Consider the following 18,330-nt stretch of genomic DNA (forward strand, 5'->3'; position numbering starts at 1 on the left):
ATACTGCAGGAATCCACCCAACTTTCCTACCCTCTCTCCTTCATTCGGGGTCAGACTTACATTCTGGTCTGACAACTCTCCCAGCCTTCCTAGGCTCACTGCCTGTTTTCACTCACAGGTGTTTCCCCCACTAAAAACCTTTGTACCTTTATCCAGTCGTGGCTACAGCTTCTCAAAAGACCCATATTAACTCAGAAAGCTACTGTGTCTCCAGAACGATAAATCCCTGTGGGTTAGGACCGGTTAGCAGGGCCAGAACCTTTAGAGTTACCCAGAAGAAAAGAATAAGTAACAGGAAGGAGCAGGGGAGAGAAACAGTCCCTAGGTTGGAGACCCTCTGAGCACATAGCCTTCCAAACTGGTTTTGTCTGCACTTAAACTAACAAGAGACAGGGTGAGGGGCCTGCTGCCACCTGGTGGACATTTTAGGCAAAGCACCATTGCACCTTTTCACTCTGTTCTGTGATTCTGCTCAAGAGGGTGGGAGTGGAGAATTTATTCTGGGGTTTGGGGTCCTCTCTCCCTCATTTACAGCATAAATTAGAGGAACTGAATTCCAAACTTTGCACTCAAACGTTTATCCTTTAAAATCAGCACCATAGTTGTACATGTCTGTGTAGATGCTAAAAATCATTGGCTGTACACTTTAAATGGGTGAACTGTATGGTCTGTGAATTATATCTCAATAAAGCTGTTTTTAAAATTCAGCACCATAAGAGGAGTTGGAATGAACTGAAACTTTTATTTTTTTTAATTTTATTTTATATTGGAGTATAGTTGATCTACAATGTTGTATTAGTTGCAGGTGTATGAACTGAAGCTTTTCGAACACGAAGATGAGGATGGTGGGTTTCGGTTTCTTGGGACATCCCCAAACAGATATGCAAGGAGGTCAAACAGCAGGTACTCAGTAAATACTTAGTAAATTACGTGTGCAGTTAAATGGAGCCGCTTCTTTCATTGCCTCACCACGCACCCTTTAACCTCTACACCCCGACTCCTCCAAATCAGGTATCTCTAGCCTCCTCACTTTGCAAGGTCCCCTGAGAGATTCTAGTCTAAACATCCAAAAGCTTTTATCGGACCCCATGACCTTGTAGCACCATTTGATACTGTCCATCAGCACCCCCTTCTTAAAACACTGCTCCTCTGGCTTTTGTGTCTTGAAAATCCCTGTTCCTTCTCCTGTCTCTAATGACTCTCTCTCCCTTTTGGCTCCTCTTCCTTCCTCCAGCTCCTTAAGCCCTTTTCTCTCTTTGTTCAATCCAATCCTTTGGCAATCTTGACTGTTCCTGTGGCTCCAATAAACACTTCTAGCCACATGATTCCCACATCGCTCTCCCCAGTCTTTATTACCCTCTCAAACTCTAACCCAAATTGTTCAATGGCCTCTCAGATTTCATCATCTTAACACTTTAGACTCAAATATACCTAAAGCTGAATTCATCACCTTCCTACTGAAATCCGCTCCTTTTGATCCTTCTCCTCACCCCCCTTTTAATAGCATCACCACCCTTCCAGTTGTCCAGGTTTGAGACCTTAGATGTACTTTTGATTTCTCTCCCTTGCATCCCACATCCAACCAGGTGCATTATAATTGCAGCAGCTTATGCCTATGAGATTTCTCATATATCTTTCCATTCCTTTCTATTCTTATTTCACCGAAGGAAATTCAGGCTTTCGTTATCTGTCCCTGAACTAGCACAGCAACCTTCCAACTGATTTTCTTGCTTCCGATTTCTCCCCAAACCAACCCATCCTGTTGTCACACTATTTTTCATAAAATATAGCTTTAATTTCATTACTCTGTTCAGATGCTTTCTTTGTCTTTCTGTTGCCTAATGAATTAAATGTCTGGCATCTGAGGCCTTCCATATTTGCTCCCAACTCTCTTTCCAGGCTTCCTATTCTCCAGCCAAAGTGGGATTGTTCTTCCAAAAGAGGCTTACTTCCAAGTTCCCACCTGCCTCCCTTTGTACACTCTGCTGCCCCTGCATGATGACACACAGGAAGTCATTATCACTGTAGTCAGACCCAATTCGGAAGCCTAATGCCACCATAAGTTCTCTCTCTGATCCTCAATTTCTTCCACCCATAAAGTGGAGATAATGAAAAGCTATCCCATAGGATTGTGTGAGAATTAACTGAGATAATACACAGTAAAGTGTCTGGCATGTGGGTGGTTAATAAATGGTAACTATACTTTATTACTGTCTCTTAAAATATTATCCATCCTTCAAAATCCATCTCAATGCCGTTTCGTTCAAAATTCCTTTCTTGACCTTCCCACTTCCAAACCCAATCACCTCCCTTCCTCTGTTAGATGCTGTACTTCTCATTACATTACATATCATTGTAGCTATTTTCACACCTGTCACACATTTCGCTCATATTCTTCCCCAACTGTAATCTCCAAGGAAGTAGCAATTAGGCTTAGAGCAAGCAGGTGATAAGCAAATCTATTGCATGATGACTCCCATGTCAAGAAATGAACTGTACTGATATTTCGCTGACAGGGAGAGCTAGTGTGGTGAAGGCAACCAGCCAAGAGGTTCTCTGAGTCTCAAATGAAAATGAACCTCAGGTCTCTGTGAACATAACTACTGACAACTGGCTTTTTAAAAATTATTATTTTTTCCAAATATAAAAGTACTCATAATCATTGTAGAAAAAAATCAGCAAAATAAAAAGCATCTATAATCACACCATCCAGAGCTACTGCTACTAAATTTTTTATTCTTCAATATTACTCCTTTTTTTTCTGATGCATCAATCTAAGTATATACACAGGAAATTTGGATTCTGTAGATGCATATGCCAGAATTTTCATATAACATATATTGAGCATTTTCTTATGACATTAACTATTATTCAAAAATGTCGTTAATTTCTGCACAAAAATCCATTATGTGAATGTGTCTTAATTTATTTAATCTTTTCTTTTTTTCTATTGTTGGATATTTGGGCTTCCTCTTTTTCAGCTTTTTCTTTTTTTTTTAAACTGTGATCAATCATGCTGATAGAAATACCAAGATAGAGTTCTAGATTTGGGATTACAGGGCCAGTGGAATAAAAGAGAAGAAAGCTCTTGGTTCTGAATTCCTGTTCAGGAAATTTTTTAAAAATTTTGAAATACAATTGACCTTTATTGAGTTATGATTGCCATACAAAAAGCTGTACTTACTTAATGTGTACAACTTGGTGAGTTTGGCGATAAGTATACACCTTTAAAACCATCACCTCAGGAAATTTTTAATCAATTTGTAGTTTCACCAACTACTCTAGCTCTTTTATTCATTTGTCTGCTTTTCAGATTTTGAAGAGATAACCAATTTCAGGAGTGAAAAAGTGGTTGGATCTGTGTCTTTGGAAAGAACCTGAGCCTTGAGTAATTCAAGCTTAGCTCAACTCACATTCCAGTGACCATGCAGGGATAAAGATCACTGTACGTTTTAACATTTTTTGCAGTGTTGTAACTTTCTCCTTGTTTGGTCTTTTAACTCAGTCTGTTTCCTTGTGCATACTTTGCTGCAGGGACAAGAAGGGGGAAGAGAGATAGAAATCATCATTCCATTCTTCACTGGCCTCAGAAAGTTGGGTATAGCCACACAGCACTTTTGCTTCTCCCTTGCAGCACTTTTTATGATTATAAATCATGAATTATTTGTGTATTTGTTTAATGTTTATCTTCTTCACCAGAATGTAAGTTTCATGAGACAGGGGCCCTGATGGTCTCATTTACTGCTTCATCCCCAAAGTGTAGCATAATCCCTACCTATATTCGGCACTCAATAAACATCTATAGAATGAATTACCATTGGAAGGACTCAGGATGGAAGAATATGTGTCTTCCGTAATGGGGCTCTCAGAGGCGGAGACAAGGAGGTGTCTTGGGTGCTTGCCCTGAAACCCTGAGGTGCTGCTGGAAGAGTGAGCCCTGGGGAATCTGCCCTGGCACTCCAGTCTCCCCTCCTCACAGGCTTGGGACTTTCAGTCAACGGTGCCTCATTGTGAGATTTGGTGAGTGGCTCCTAGGGGAAGAAGAATTGCGTTCTCTCACGTCCTCTTCCCTGAGCCTCTCTACCCTCCATCCCTTTTCCTTCTCATGCCTTTCTTTCTCCTGGTATCTCCTCCCCTTTCTTTCTAGGCTGGTATCTCCAACTCTCGTGGAGCTCTTTCCTTCCCCACTCCACCCCCTCCAGCAGGTGGCCTAACACTCCACACCAGCTACAGAACCCTGCCTGCCACAGCGGGAGCTCTGCCTAGAAGGGATAATGCTGACGGATTATGTCAGGACACGTGAGCTCTCCGGATGACCGGACTACACTCAGCAGGAGGACATGATCGTGGCCTCAGACCCATTTCCCAGGGCTTAGTCAACTGACAACTAACTTACTTATTTTTGTTGATGATATCATCTGTCTCCTACCACCTGGGTTTGATTGCTTCCCTCCATCTGTCCAATCTTCTGTAGAAGGTATGGACAGATGGACATTGATGTCCAGGAGGGTCCTCTAGAAATGGGAGGAAAGCTGAGGGTCTCATTCAAAAGGGTTCTTTTTGGAGAGATGGAAGATGCAAAATGTATTCCAGAAGGACTTTGAAATCAGAGAGGTGGAAGGAAGGGAGAAAAAAGTTAAAGTGGGTCCTTTTGATGAGGAGATGGGTCACCTCCAGCCTCTCTGTGAGGTCCCTGGTGAAATAGAACAAAGGCTATTTTCTTGCTGTCCTGGGCTGGGACAGCTGCAACAGGACTTCATATACCTGGACCTTCCAACAGATCTGGCTTGTTCATTCTGGTGTATGGAGAAGCTGGGACTTGTGGTGGCCCCTGGTGCAGTGCTGTGGTGTTTGTTACATGAAAACAGGCAGGGGAGGAGTCCCTTCTGCTTAGCCTACTCAGGTTGGTTTGCTTGGTCCACGATGTTTGTTGTTGAAGTCTTGTGCTACTCGAATTTCAGTATTTTTTTTAAAAATAAATTTATTTATTTATTTGTTCGTTTTTGGCTGCATTGGGTCTTTGTTGCTGCTCGTGGGCTTTCTCTAGTTGCGGCGAGTGGGGGCTACTCTTTGTTGCAGTGCGTGGGTTTCTCATTGCAGTGGCTTCTCTTGTTGTGGAGCATGGGCTCTAGGGGCGCGCGGGCTTCAGTAGCTGTGGCTTGTGGGCTCTAGAGCACAGGCTCAGTAGTTGTGCCACACGGGCTTAGTTGCTCCGCGGCATGTGGGATCTTCCAGGACCAGGGCTTGAACCCATGTCTCCTGCATTGGCAGGTGGATTCTTAACCACTGCACCACCAGGGAAGCCCCAAATTTTGGTACTTTTACCATGCAGATGACTCTGGTGGTGAAGGTTAAGCTCTTATACCCAGGGTTCTTTCTTATGGATAAGTGATTTCTAGTGTCTTCCACTGAGAATCATTGCCATAGTGAGCCCTTGTTACTTATAAAGTGTTTCCTACTGTTTATGTCTATTGGGGTGAAAAAGGTTGAGTCACTATGTAAAATACAAAAGGTGGTTTGCAGCTTGTTTCTCCCTGTAGAACCTGGACTGTGAATCTCCCCAGAGTTCCTTTCTCTAAAGTATGCAAAGTGTCTTATCCCAGAGGAAGTTCTATGGAAAACTTATAAGGAGATGGACCACAAGTTTCCATCTCATAGACTTTGATGTCTCTGGACTCTGGTGGTGGGAATAGGATAACTCTCTTCCTGGTGTCTTCATGAGGAGAGCATGTGACCAAAAAATTTATCCCACTGGAGCAATGGGACCAATTCACCAAGTGGTTAAGAGGCTTCATGATGAAGAGGTACTTTTGGTTTAGATGACTCACAAGGCTTGTCATGTGGTTATAAAACTCTTCTAAGAGGTGCTTTCATTGAAAGGCTACTTGTATAATACTCTCCACCTGAAATGCTACCATTCCATTCTGTTGGTATCATCTGAAATGAAATGGGTGTAGACACAGAGAGTTCTGGGACCCTTGTCCTTCAGGGGCAATGACAACAGAGTCCTGGCTGAAGGTGTCTACCTTAACCATGAACTGCTGTGTGTGAGTGGAATGCACCAGGATGGATGCAATGGTATGATCATTAAATTTGTTGTGTGCTTTATAGTGTACAGAGTTTATAAAGACGTCTATATTCTATTTTAGTTTTAAAATAGTCCTTAAGGTCAACAGGGCTGGCCTTATTATCAACAATTTGCAGATAGGTAAAGAAAGTCTCAAAAGGGACTTGCCCAGAACCATCTGGTTTGTGTGTTGCTGAACAAAGAGTTAAACCCAGGAGTTCTGGTTTCAAGTTCAAGCCTCTTGGGTTTTGCTACAGGACTCCCCTGAAATCAGCTGCCCTTTTTAACAGAGTGAAGTCAAGTGCCAATAGAAGCTGGAGGGCATGGAGAACTGCTGGCCATTAAATCATTAGGAGATCCCACTTTATTACCACATTTACAACTTCTTGAGTAAGACTAAACCTCCTAGGATCACAGAACATCTTTCAAGAACATTTCTCAAGCTCTGTTGCATAACCTGTGCCCCCTGGGGGCATTATAGGTTGATCCTTACTTGGGGAGTGCTCAAGACTGAGCAGGGAAGCGCAGTGTTGGCCAGGTAGGTGATCGTGACAGGACATACACTGCTGGCCTTAAGCTCCCAGTGATACCGAGCAGTGCCCTGTGGGGCTCCTGGGCACAAAGCCTTTCTGTGTCCCCCATTTCTTTGATTACAGGATATAGTCTTCATTCAGCCTCCTTGACCTTCCCCGAGTTCCAATGGGCAGATTCAAGCAGTTACTAATTAGGGAAGGGAGGGGATGAGAGACCAGGGAGAAACAAACAGTCAAGAGAAACAGTAGTGCAGCCTTGGGGCAAGGTCCTGGTTCCCCATCAACGATACACACAACAATATCTTTGAGCTGTTTTGCAGATACTGAAACCCCCTCCAGGTGGGAGAAGTTAATGATTAATGATGGTATGCTGCCCACAGGCATGTAGACCCCAGACCAGTTGGAACCTGGAGGTTGATGTTGCTGACTCCTACTTACCTCACCACCAACCCATCAGAAGAATGTCCACAAGCTGAGCACGGCCTCTTTGAACCATTACTGTAAAACTTCTCACTATCCTCTCCAAGAGGGACACATAGTTTTCAAGGGCAGGAGCACACTGTGTCCCCCTTTGCCTGGCAAAGCAATAAAGCTGTCCTTTTCTACTTCACCCAGAACTCTAAGATTTGATTTGGCACCAGTGTACAGAGAAGCTGAGCTTTCAGCATCATCAGGGGTCTGGGACCTGTCACGTGATGAACCTCCTTGGGTCCATCCAAACACCTGCTATTCACAAGCCTCCCTTAGGATACAAAATTACCACAAAGGAATCAGAAACCATCTCCAGTTCCTTTCCCCACTTCTCTGGACTATACTGCTAGCTTCCTGTTCATCACCTCTGTCCCAGAGTTCAGTTTTGCAAGCCAGGGGTCCTTTTGCAATTGTTTGAAAAGCATGTGGGTGAGAGGTAGCAGCTCCCTTTCCTTCACTATCAGATGATTTCAGACAAAATGAGCAGTACAGGCCCAGTTCCTGATCCTTTGTCTTCCCAAAGAAAACAAACACCTTGGAATGTATGTCCCGATAACCAAAAACATGGAAAGATGGGAACTCCTCCATCTAGGAAAGCTCACAGAGTGCCCTTAACTCCAGCCCAGACAGAGAGTTAATTCCCTTCGTAATATCTGGGCCTGGGGCAGGAGCTCCATGCAGCAGACCCAGGGGTAGGACAGCCGCTATCTCAAATGCTGAGGTACATTTATTTATCAAGGAGCTGAGCCCAGCCCTGGGTTGTCTGGGATCAGGATCTCTTTATGGGGACACTTAAGACTGGTGGCTTCCACCAGGCTGATGTTGTACTGAGCACAAAGGTGGGCTTCAGGCCACCGCATCAGTAGAGTAGCCCAGATGGGGAGCCAGGAGCTGGAGAGAGGGCAGCTCCCACTCCAGCCATCAGGGAGGAGGTAACCACCTGCACTTGTGGGACCAGCCGCATACTGAGCCTGTAGACGAACGAGCCAGGGCATGTGATCAGAGGCTGGATCTGGGCACAGGCAAGGATGTGCTCAAGGGTCCTTGCCAGGGTTTTGATTCAGAAACCAAGACTGGATAAAAAGCGGATCAGCCTGGATACCTCTTCTATGAGCATTTTGTGCTCCTGCTTTGAGTTCTAGGTCCAGTACTAAGCAGAGCCACAAGATAAGATTCTCAGCTGAGCTGGGTCCAGATATACCTTCCCCTTAAGGAGTCCCAGATCACACAGTCCTTGCCCTTTGCTCTCTGATCCATCTTCCCAGTCAGTGCTTAGCCTTTTCCCTAGGCTGAGCCCTACACCTTCAAAGAAGACCTTTCTAGCAGCATAGCTCACCCATAAGCTACAGGAGGGCAGACCTCGGAAAAAAGGATACAGATAATCTGGAACTCTGCAGGCTTTTCCCCTCCTCATCAGTGGCCAGAGAGCCTGTCCCTTAAGTATCTGAAGCAGGGGGTCCTCCTGCCACTATCCTTCTCCCCCAGCTTTGGGGGTGGAATGAGGTAAGAGAGGGGGCAGCTCCAGGTGAGACAGTAAAAGAGCCTCAGACACAGTTGGCTGAGCCTGGGAGGGAGGCAACACTTTTCAGTCTCCTGTGCCTGCCCTTGGTCCCCACCCCAATCCATGGCGGCCCTTTCAGGAGCTTTTAGTGGACATGAACTCAGACCTGCTGTGGAGTCCGCCAGCCTCCCACTCCTCCCAGCCCCACCCATTGCTCTTTCATCACCTCTTCTGTCTGACTCAGGACCATCCCACCCAGGCCCCATCTGCAAGCAGCCCTCCTCTCCCCACAGCATTCACCTCTCTCACCCCTCCTTCCTTCCAGCCCCAGTCTCCACAACCTCCTATTCCCCATCAAGCCCCTGGCTCCCAGTTCCCTCCCACTCCCTTTCTTCTTGGCCCCGGCACTTGCAGCAAGACAGGGGCAGAGCCCCTGATAGGATTGATGGTCATTCCCCACCCTTCTTCTCCTCTGCTCCCTCCCCTGAACAGGCACCGCTTTCCCCCTACAAAAGGCAGGAGACAGAGGCTGTGTGAGACCAGCTGCTCTCACGCTCCCTTTCCTTTGCCCTCTGCTGGCTAGGCTGGGCTGTGTCTTTGTTCTCTCTTTCTCCAGGTGAGAGTGGGTACCTGAGGTGCCAGGTCTCCTGACTCATTCCCCATGAATGCTGTGCAATGTCCCAAGGGGCAGGAGCTACAAAAGCTGGGGAGCAGAGCCTGGGACAACCCCGCCTACAGTGGCGCCCCCTCCCCGCGTGGGACACTGAGGATCTGTACCATCTCCAGTGTGGTGCCTCCTCAACCCCAACCCAAGAAGCCTGAAGATGGACCCCAGGAGAAGGCACCCAAGACCTTGGTGTCCAGTTGCTGCCTTCAGATCTGTCGTGGCATCAGAGGTACCTGGTGGCGGAGAGTTCTCCTGAGATACTGGAGTCAGGAGAAGGGGTCCACAGAAGCTGTTGGAAGGGAATACAGTCTGAAGAAGAGGTGGAATCTCAGTGTGTCTTTGAGGTTTGTGAATGGTCTGTGTTAGAGCTGAATGCCCCAGAGTACAGAGGCTAGTCTAGTGGTCTCCCAGAGGGAAAGCCTGGCATAGTCATCTCTTGGGGACCCAGAAGAGTGTGAGGGAGCTAGTCTGAGGGAAGACATGGATGTGATGATGCCTTAGACTGCTCCACCTGGGGTAAGGTGACAGGTAAAAGGGCTGGCGTGGAAATGAGAATAAAGTCCAGGGACTGAAAGGTAGGGTGACTGGAAGCAACCCTGCTGCTGGGAATCCTGGGCATCTTTCCAATGTCCCTCCCTTAGGACTTTGGGGAACAACCTTGACTGAGAACATAGCTGAGAACCGGGAACTTTATGTCAAGACCACCCTGCGGGAGCTTTTGGTGTACGTCGTGTTCCTGGTGGACATCTGTTTCTGTGAGTAACATCTGTCTCTGTGTACATCTGTGTGTGAGAACATCTATGTGTACAACAACTGGGCACACACCTCTGTGGGCAACATCTGTGGGTACAGCCTCCATCTGTATAAGCAGGCTGTGCCCTGGGATCTTTATATCAATAATAACATTCTATTTTATACCTTTTCAGCTTAAGATTTTTTAATTAAAAAGAACTTGTCACTGAGTTCAGGAGAAAAAGGCAGACTATTGGAAAACTTTTAATACAGGTTACTTCGTCAAGTGTTACAAGGGGAATCCACTTTTTAAGTTCAAGTTCCTGATATCTACTTAACAGCCACTGTTTTCTATTAGCAGGTGGAAGTTTTTACCCTTCTGTAAAGAGTGGAAGACACTCCTTTTATTTATTTATTTATTTATTCATTTATTTGGTTGCACCAGGTTTTAGTTGTGGCACGCAGGCTCCTTAGTTGCAGCTCCCGGGCTCCTCAGTTGTGGCATGTGAACTCTTAGCCATGGCATGCATGTGGGATCTAGTTCCCTGACCAGGGATCGAACCCGGACCCCCTGCACTGGGAATGTGGACTCTTATCCACTGTGCCACCAGGGAAGTCCCAAGACACTCCTTTCTGTTCAGAAAAAATAGTTTGGTGGGTTTCACAGAGTTATTATACTAGGTCTGATCCACATTTCTTTGGAGGCAGAAGGAAAAAGATTCAGCAGGCCTTAGAGCGCAGATCCCTAATAAAAGGATTAAAGATGCAAATGGTGTGGTAGTCAGTGCAGCTAAGGTTCTCCCATGTGAAAGAGCACCATGCCACAGGCTTCAAGGGAAGCTTTTCTGAAGATCTATCTATAGATATAAGCTGGGAAGGTTTGGTCTCTAAGTTGAGAGAAGCAAGTGAATAGATCGGTGAACCATGGAAGAATAGAGTCAAAGAATTGGAGATAATAATAAAGGTGGACCAAAGAGATGCTATAAGGCCTACAGATAAACATGCTTTGCTTATCTATTAATTGCTTCTTTAAATTTTTGCACAAGTGAATTTTGGCTAGTTTCATAGAGTTGTGTGTGTATGCGTGTGTTGATTGAAGTTGCAGCTTGGACCTTACAGCTAAGGTGCCTCCATTACTAGGTGGCTTTATACCCCACAGAAGCCTCTGTTCTTTTTAGGATGCATGAATCGTTTGCAAGTAGAATCTGAAGGTCTGATTATATAAGTTTTGGTTAAAAATTTCATCATCTTTGTGAGCTATCCACATGTGTATGAGCCCTCTAGGAAAGCTGAACACTTGTTTTGGTTGTACTCTGTTGGGACTCACTCTGTGGGGATAGACAGGACAGTTCTGCGTGTTTACCACAGGCCATCAGCATGGAGTGAGGAGGCAGAGCACGTGGGGAACAACAGTCAAACCAGTGTACATTTTGTGGGGCCCATTTGACTCCTTTCAGCAATGACTCTCAGAAATTCATTTGTTGACATATTGACTTTTTGTCTCAACCATCTGCTAGGAAGGAGTGTTTCTCTCCTTTTTCAGATCCTGTGACAGCAGCTGTAACCTGCAGGCAGAGCCTTTCTCTATAAATGACTCGAATATCTCCATTTCCAGGTTAGCCTTTGGAGCAAGATTGGGAGGTTTCTAGCTCCCCAGAGTTAGAGTGAACCATTCTGGCTTCAGGGTGGGAAGCTTAAGTTCTGGGAGCCCAGAAGTCCTATCCACTTGTGTTCTCTACTTTTTGAGATCTCAATGCACTGACAAATACTAGATGGTCTGTAGCTTGCCAAAGTCTGAGTCGTGGACTCAGTCCAATAATTACAGAATCCTTGAGTGGCCAGGAGCTTTAGAGATCATCTAGTTCAAGGATGCAGAAATCCTTTCTCCAATATCCCTCCTGCGGTGCTCTGTCAGGTGACCAAGCAGCCCCATCGTGGGAACATCCATGGGAGTTTCACTCTTTCATGGGGCAGCTCTTCTACTGTTGGGAAGCCCTATTTCCGTTCATCCACTGAGCTCCCCTTTCTGTGCCAGACATTGGACTGAGATATACAGAGATGACTGATCCTTGAGCCTTTCAGGGGCTCATCTTCTCCTTTTGAGAACTTCCTTCTATTGAGCCATCTACTTCCCTGTTACTCTCCGAAGTGACAACCCTTCAACTGTGACTGAATATGGCTATCATGTTTCTCCTTGGTAATATGTTCCCTGGATTAGTTACCATCTAGTTTCTCACTAAACCAGTCATTATAATATGGTTTCCAGAAGTGGTATTATGCAGAAATTGAAGGCATGGGCTCTGAATTTACACAGACTTGGGTTCAAACACCAGGTTCTACCATTTACCAGGTGAGGGACCTTGAGTAAGTTGCTTAACTTCTCTGAGTTTCAGTTTTCTCATCTGTACCTACCCAATCCAATAGGATTATTACATAAGGTACATGAGGCAATATCCATGAAGTCATTACCTCAGTGCCTAGCATATAGTAAAAAATATTCCATAATGCTCACCATCCTGCTTGCCTGTCTCTAGGCCTGATCTATATGATGCCCAGTAATGGACAAAATACTCCATAGTCAGTCTGACCAGTTCAGAGTTCTGTGATGCTGTTACTTCAGTTGTATCCAGATTTGGGGAATATATGAGGACATGCAGAGGAAATAATTTCTAAACTAAAATCTGAAAAATGAGGAGAATTTAGCTCCCTGAAAGAGAGGTAAAGACAAGGGAAGTTTCTGGGGAGACAGAACAGCATGTGCCAAGCCCCAGAAGTGACAGAGGGCATGGTTTAGTGAGAGTGCATCAGTGTGGCTGGAGCAGAGAGTTTGAAGAACAAAGTAGTAAAAGATGACAAGGCTGGCCATTTAAGCAGGGGCGGGTCATGAAGGGTCTTATAAGGTACGATAAGGAATTGGGATGCTATCCTGAGGACACTGTGGGGAGCCACTGAAGAGTTATAAGCACAAACTGCCAGCCCCCTCAAGAACATTCTTATGAAAGAGAATTTGGAGGCCTTCACATTCTGATGGTTCCTACAACACATAATAAAATACTACTAAAACTAGTTTCCTAGGCCCCATGCTCTCCCAGCCCCTTCCTTCCTTCAGGCTAATCTTCAGGCAACATTGAGCCTTGGACATGGTCTCAGGAGGGCTTCTTTGGTGCTCTCCAGGGTCCTGACCTCACCTGTCTGGCATCTCAGCTTCCTCAGCCTCCCTGAGCTCTGGCCACCTGCAACTAGACTATATATTCTCAGTGGGGATGATATAACCCCCAAAGGGGTGGAAGTAGTTTCCTTCAGGGCAAAAAAAATCCCACTTAGATATTTCTATAGCTTTTTGGCTCTCCAAAGGGCTATAGTACATAAGCAAATGTAGAAAATATATGTGGTATTAACATACTTTTGCCTAGTTGTATCATATTGTACACTTCCACTTACAATTATATCATAGTTCCTCATGTTTGTAAGTTGTTTTTATATTTTCATTTTAATGACTACAGTCACACCACAATTAACTAAAGCATTTCTCTTGTTATTTCAATATTTGCCTAGAGTAGGTAAATATATCTATGCTTGCTGCTTTTTTTCACCACTTTTGTTGAATTATCTCCTTGGAATTTCCAGGGAGAGAAAATTACTACAAAGACAGGAATGTATTCTTGGTACTTGCTATGTGTTGTCATTTTGCCTCTGTAAGCAATCATATAAATTTATTATGTTGCTAGCACTGTAAGATCATACCAATTTTTGTCACAACTTCACTAACATTGGATATTCTTATTTATATTTTTTATTACTGAATAGGCATAACGTAGTACAATTTACCTTAATTTATTGGTCTTTGGTTACTAGTGAGGATGGACAATTTTCTCATGTTTGAATATACTATGTGTATTTACTTTTGTGTAAATTGCATAAGAAGTATATTTGAAGACAGGCAAAGAAGAAGATTGGGGGTGAAGTTTGGCACATTAGACCTTAGGTGAGGGACCAACCATCAAAGGGCTTATTTCCAGGATGTGGGTTCCTGGGGCTGGAAAGAACAGTCAACTAAGTCAGGCATCACCTGCACAGCAGTTTGGCCTGGGATGGGCCCTAGTAAACTATAGTGGTCAGCCATACTGACCACATTTCTTCTCCCTTATGCTTTACTCTAGGAACTGGGTGGGTCTAGACACCAGGGCTATTTGGAGTCTCATCTGGCTAAAATAGATCTATCTTTTTAATGCAGGCATTGTGGGTGAACCGTCGATCTTTTCATAATAACCATATCAGTCGTGCAGCCCTTTAAACCTTACAAAGAGCTTCCATACCTATTATCTCATTTGATCCTGACAGCGATCCTGTAAGGGATAGATATTATTATTTCCATTCGACAGATTAGGAAGCTGTTATTATTGTCATTATGAATAGTCCAGGAGTGATCAGTAATTCAGAACGGTCCCTGATGGGTGGAGTCAGTCCTATTACTGGGCAGAGAAAGTGCTGGAGAATGATCTTCCTGCCTCCACCCCTTCCCTCCCACTGTCATGCTGTTTCTTTAAGGGCTTCCAGCCTTTTGTCTTCTTGGCGTGATGGCTGTAGCCTTTTGTTGATGGAGGAAACATTGAAGGTCTTTGTGTGGAAACAATGGCTGTTTGTTTTAGGAGACAGTATTGTTATCTCAAAGGTGCACCTGGGACTGCCCCCACTCCCCCCCACAGGAGCGGCTCTGAGCCAAGACAAGGCTGGGTCTGGTCACCATGGAGCTGGGGAGGAGGGCAGAGACCCTTGGCCTTTGGTGACTTGTATCTACACACCAACTAACGTCAGTTGGATGTTCTTTATCTGCTACTGGTTGTAAGGAAATGCCTGCCTCTGTTCACTCTGCTTTCTTGTAGAGAATTTTAAGGTTCTGTCCGTAGATTGGTGGAATCTTGCATTAACAGGAGGGGCTGAAGTAAGCTTGGAGATCAGGAAGAATATGTCTTTTTTTAAATTGAGGTACAATTGACATGTAACATTGTATTCGTTTTAGGTGTACAACATGATGATCTGATAGATTTACATATTGTGAAAGGATTACCACAATAAGTTTACTTAACAATCATCACCACACATAGTTACAGTTTTTTTTCTTGTAATGAGAACTTTTAAGATCTACTCTCTTAGCAACTTTTCAAATATAGAATACAGTATTATTAACTATAGTCACCAGTCCTGTACCCCAGGATTTATTGATCTTATAACTGGAAATTTTTATGTTTTGACCACCTTCACCCATTTTGCCCATCTCCTGCATCTGGTAACCACCAATCTGTTCTCTGTATCTATCAGTTCAGGGGGGTTTTTTGTTCTTGTTTTGTTTTTGTTTTTTGTTTTTTGGTGTTTGTTTGGTTTTCTTTGTTTTTTAAGATTCCACAAATAAGTGAGATCATACAATATCTCTCTCTCTTTCTCCACACACACACATACACACACATCACCTTCTCCTTATCCACTCATCCATCAGTGGACACTCAGGTGGTTTCCATGTCTTGGCTATTGTAAATAATACTGCAATAAACTTAGGGGTGCAGATATCTTTTTGTGTGTGTGTGATAACAGATCAATTTTAATTCTAGCACCTGAAGCTATTCAAGGGTATGCTTTAAAAACTTCATGGAACTGTTGTACACATTCAATAAAGTGACAACTGTGCAATACCACTTAGTATCTCAAAATCAGGAACATACTTTTGAATTGTTTAAACACAATCCACAGAATTAAAAACAAAATCAGACGTTATCCACAGTTATACTAATTGTCAATTAAAAGTTTTACCACTTACTACTTTATATAACAGTCAATATCTAGTAGGGGATATAGGAAGTGATTTCAGACTCTCATCCCATTGTACTCTATTGGGAAGGTTTCTTGAGTAGCTATGTGACTGGCCAAAGGTGGGTACAACCAGGACCAGAACAGCATGTAAGGCTCTACCACAGTTTCTGTAGTTTTGACTTTTTTTCCTTTGTCAGCTAAAAGTGCACAGTGAGAATTAAATACTTATCTTTACACATACACAAGGTATGCTGTGAAAGCATATTTGCTTACAAACATATAAAAATACTTGTTAACTGGTTTGATAAGAAAATAATGTATAAAAGTATATAGCAAAACATTAATCATCTCTGACCCTGGAAAGATCAATTCCATATTTTATATTACAAACAAAAACAGTTTTAGTTTTTTTGAAACCCTTATCCAGAAATACTTGAAAAGGAAGACAGACAGGAATTATTTATTTTTACTCTCAACATGGCTGTGAAAAGGGTTAAATTAAAAAACCAAGAACACTAAAATGACTAAGTCCAGAATGAGTCCAAATATTTGGCCACATAGAATTTTATCTTTAGGAATAATATTAAAGGCTTTACACGCAGTTTTTAACCTATAAATACAGTAGGCATTTTGGTATTTTGGCCACTGGAAAACAAAGGCTATAGCATCAGTAAAGGTCTGAGATGTCTCACTTTTGTGGATTCAATTCAGTGTATTTAAGGTTAACTAAAGTTGACATCAAAATTTTTAGAGATAGGCAAAAATTCACATTTAAAAAAAACTCCCTATGTTTCTATTTAGAGTAACAGTAGGCAATATGATTCCAGAAGTTAAAAGTTATTTCACAATCTGACTTCAGCTTGGCAAACAGCTTAGGTTCCAAAACTGGTTCATCCCTATTAAAAGTAAGTCCTTAAAAAAAGAATGTGTCTGTGTATAGATATCCATTTTAAAGGAATCAGATAATCCTTGGAGCAGCCTTAGTGTTTCCTTTAAATCTGTCTTGAATGACCATTGGATTAGCTTCATGGAAAGGATTAGCCAGCTTCTTGGTCTAAGGTTACCACGGTGATCATTTATCTAAGGCTAGAAAGGTACCAACGTGATGCAAACTGTAAGGAGAGAGGGAGAAGATGAGGGCTTTTCCTGGAAATTGGTAGCTAAAATTCAAGGGATTCTTAGAAAATGACCCAGTGGCAGCCTTTCTTGTCTTTTTCTTTCGTTGGTTCTGGTGAAGGAGGACGTTCCTGCTCTTGAAATTTCCTTATAACCTGGACAAGTTCATGGAAAGCTTTATCTATATTCATCCTAATCTTTGCTGACGCCTCCATATATGTTACCTTAAGCTACGGTGCTAACTGCTGTCCTTCTTCCTGCATTACCTGTCTCTGATGATCCAGATCTGCTTTATTATCAGCTAAAATCATTGGAAACTCATCACGATCCTTTACTCTGAGAATCTGTCTTTGAAACTTATAGATTTCTTCAAAACTGCCTCTATCTGTGACTGAAAAGACCAACAGGAAACCCTCGCCAGTTCTCACATACTGTTCTTTCATAGCTCCAAACTCCTCTTGTCCCGCTTTATCCAGAATATCTAGCCGGGCTGCCCGGTCACCCATCACACACTGCTTTGGGTAGGAATCCTCGACGGTTGGATCATAATCCGTTACAAAATAAGACTGGATGAACTGGTTGGTGAGCGCCGACTTGCCCACGCCGCCCCCGCCGACCACCACGAGCCGGTACTTCTTTTGGCCGGAGCCGTCCCGCCAGCCGGCGGAGGCCATGCGGACGCCGCCCGCCCTCGGCCCGGCTCCGGGGACCTGTGCGGCCGGCGTGCTGCGGGCGAGCGGCCGGGCGGGGCTCCCGGGGGCCGGGAGCTGCTGGAGGGCCGGTCCGGGCGGCAGCGCGGCGCCCGGGCTGACCGGGTCCCGACCGAGACGCGGAGAAGCGAGGTGACCGCAGCGGCGAGGGGCTGCAGCAGTCGGGGGCCTCACTCCTGCGCACGTCTTCGCAGTGCCTGCCGAACGCAGCCTCCAGCGCCCGCTGCAAATGGCCCTCTCATCAGATATCTTTTTGAGATAGTGATTTCATTTCCTTTGAATAAATACCTAGGAGTAGAATTACTGGATCATATGGTAGTCCTATTTTTAATTTTTTGAGAAACCATCATAGAATATGTCTTTCTTGACTGAGCATACCTAGAATTAACAAAGAAAGGAACAGAAAGATGTTGGATGTTCAGGAAATGTCTGTGGGTGAGCCCCTAACCCCCATGTGGCTGTAATGATGGCAGAAGATAATTGGTCACATAATATCATAACATTAGTGAAGGCACAGTGGTGACGGAGAGAGCATGGGACCTGGAATAAGGTGACTTGCTTCAAATGATGGTACAAACAGTTACTAGACACGTGCCTTTGACAAGATGTAGGTCAAGATACTTAAATCTCTGGAGGCCTTGATTTCTTTGTATTTTTTTTCTTTTCTTTGTTTTTTGCACGACTTGTGGGATCTTAGTTCCCTGACCAGGGATCGAACCCGTGACCCC

The 18,330-nt window shown here is 44.1% G+C and overlaps 1 protein-coding gene and 1 pseudogene across 1 annotated transcript in view; one reads left to right on the forward strand and one right to left on the reverse strand.

The window, feature by feature from the left end:
- PKD2L1 (polycystin 2 like 1, transient receptor potential cation channel) overlaps nucleotides 1-18,330 on the forward strand; it is a 53,912-nt gene that overhangs the window by 12,276 nt on the left and 23,306 nt on the right. Inside the window, 2 exon segments of the mRNA XM_036829299.1 lie at nucleotides 9,189-9,468; nucleotides 9,881-9,994. Of these exon segments, the coding sequence (XP_036685194.1) occupies nucleotides 9,234-9,468; nucleotides 9,881-9,994 (349 nt within the window). The 5' untranslated portion in view covers nucleotides 9,189-9,233.
- LOC118882700 lies at nucleotides 16,955-17,566 on the reverse strand (annotated as a pseudogene).

Source organism: Balaenoptera musculus, chromosome 16, assembly GCF_009873245.2.
Source record: "Balaenoptera musculus isolate JJ_BM4_2016_0621 chromosome 16, mBalMus1.pri.v3, whole genome shotgun sequence".
Lineage (NCBI taxonomy): Eukaryota > Metazoa > Chordata > Mammalia > Artiodactyla > Balaenopteridae > Balaenoptera > Balaenoptera musculus.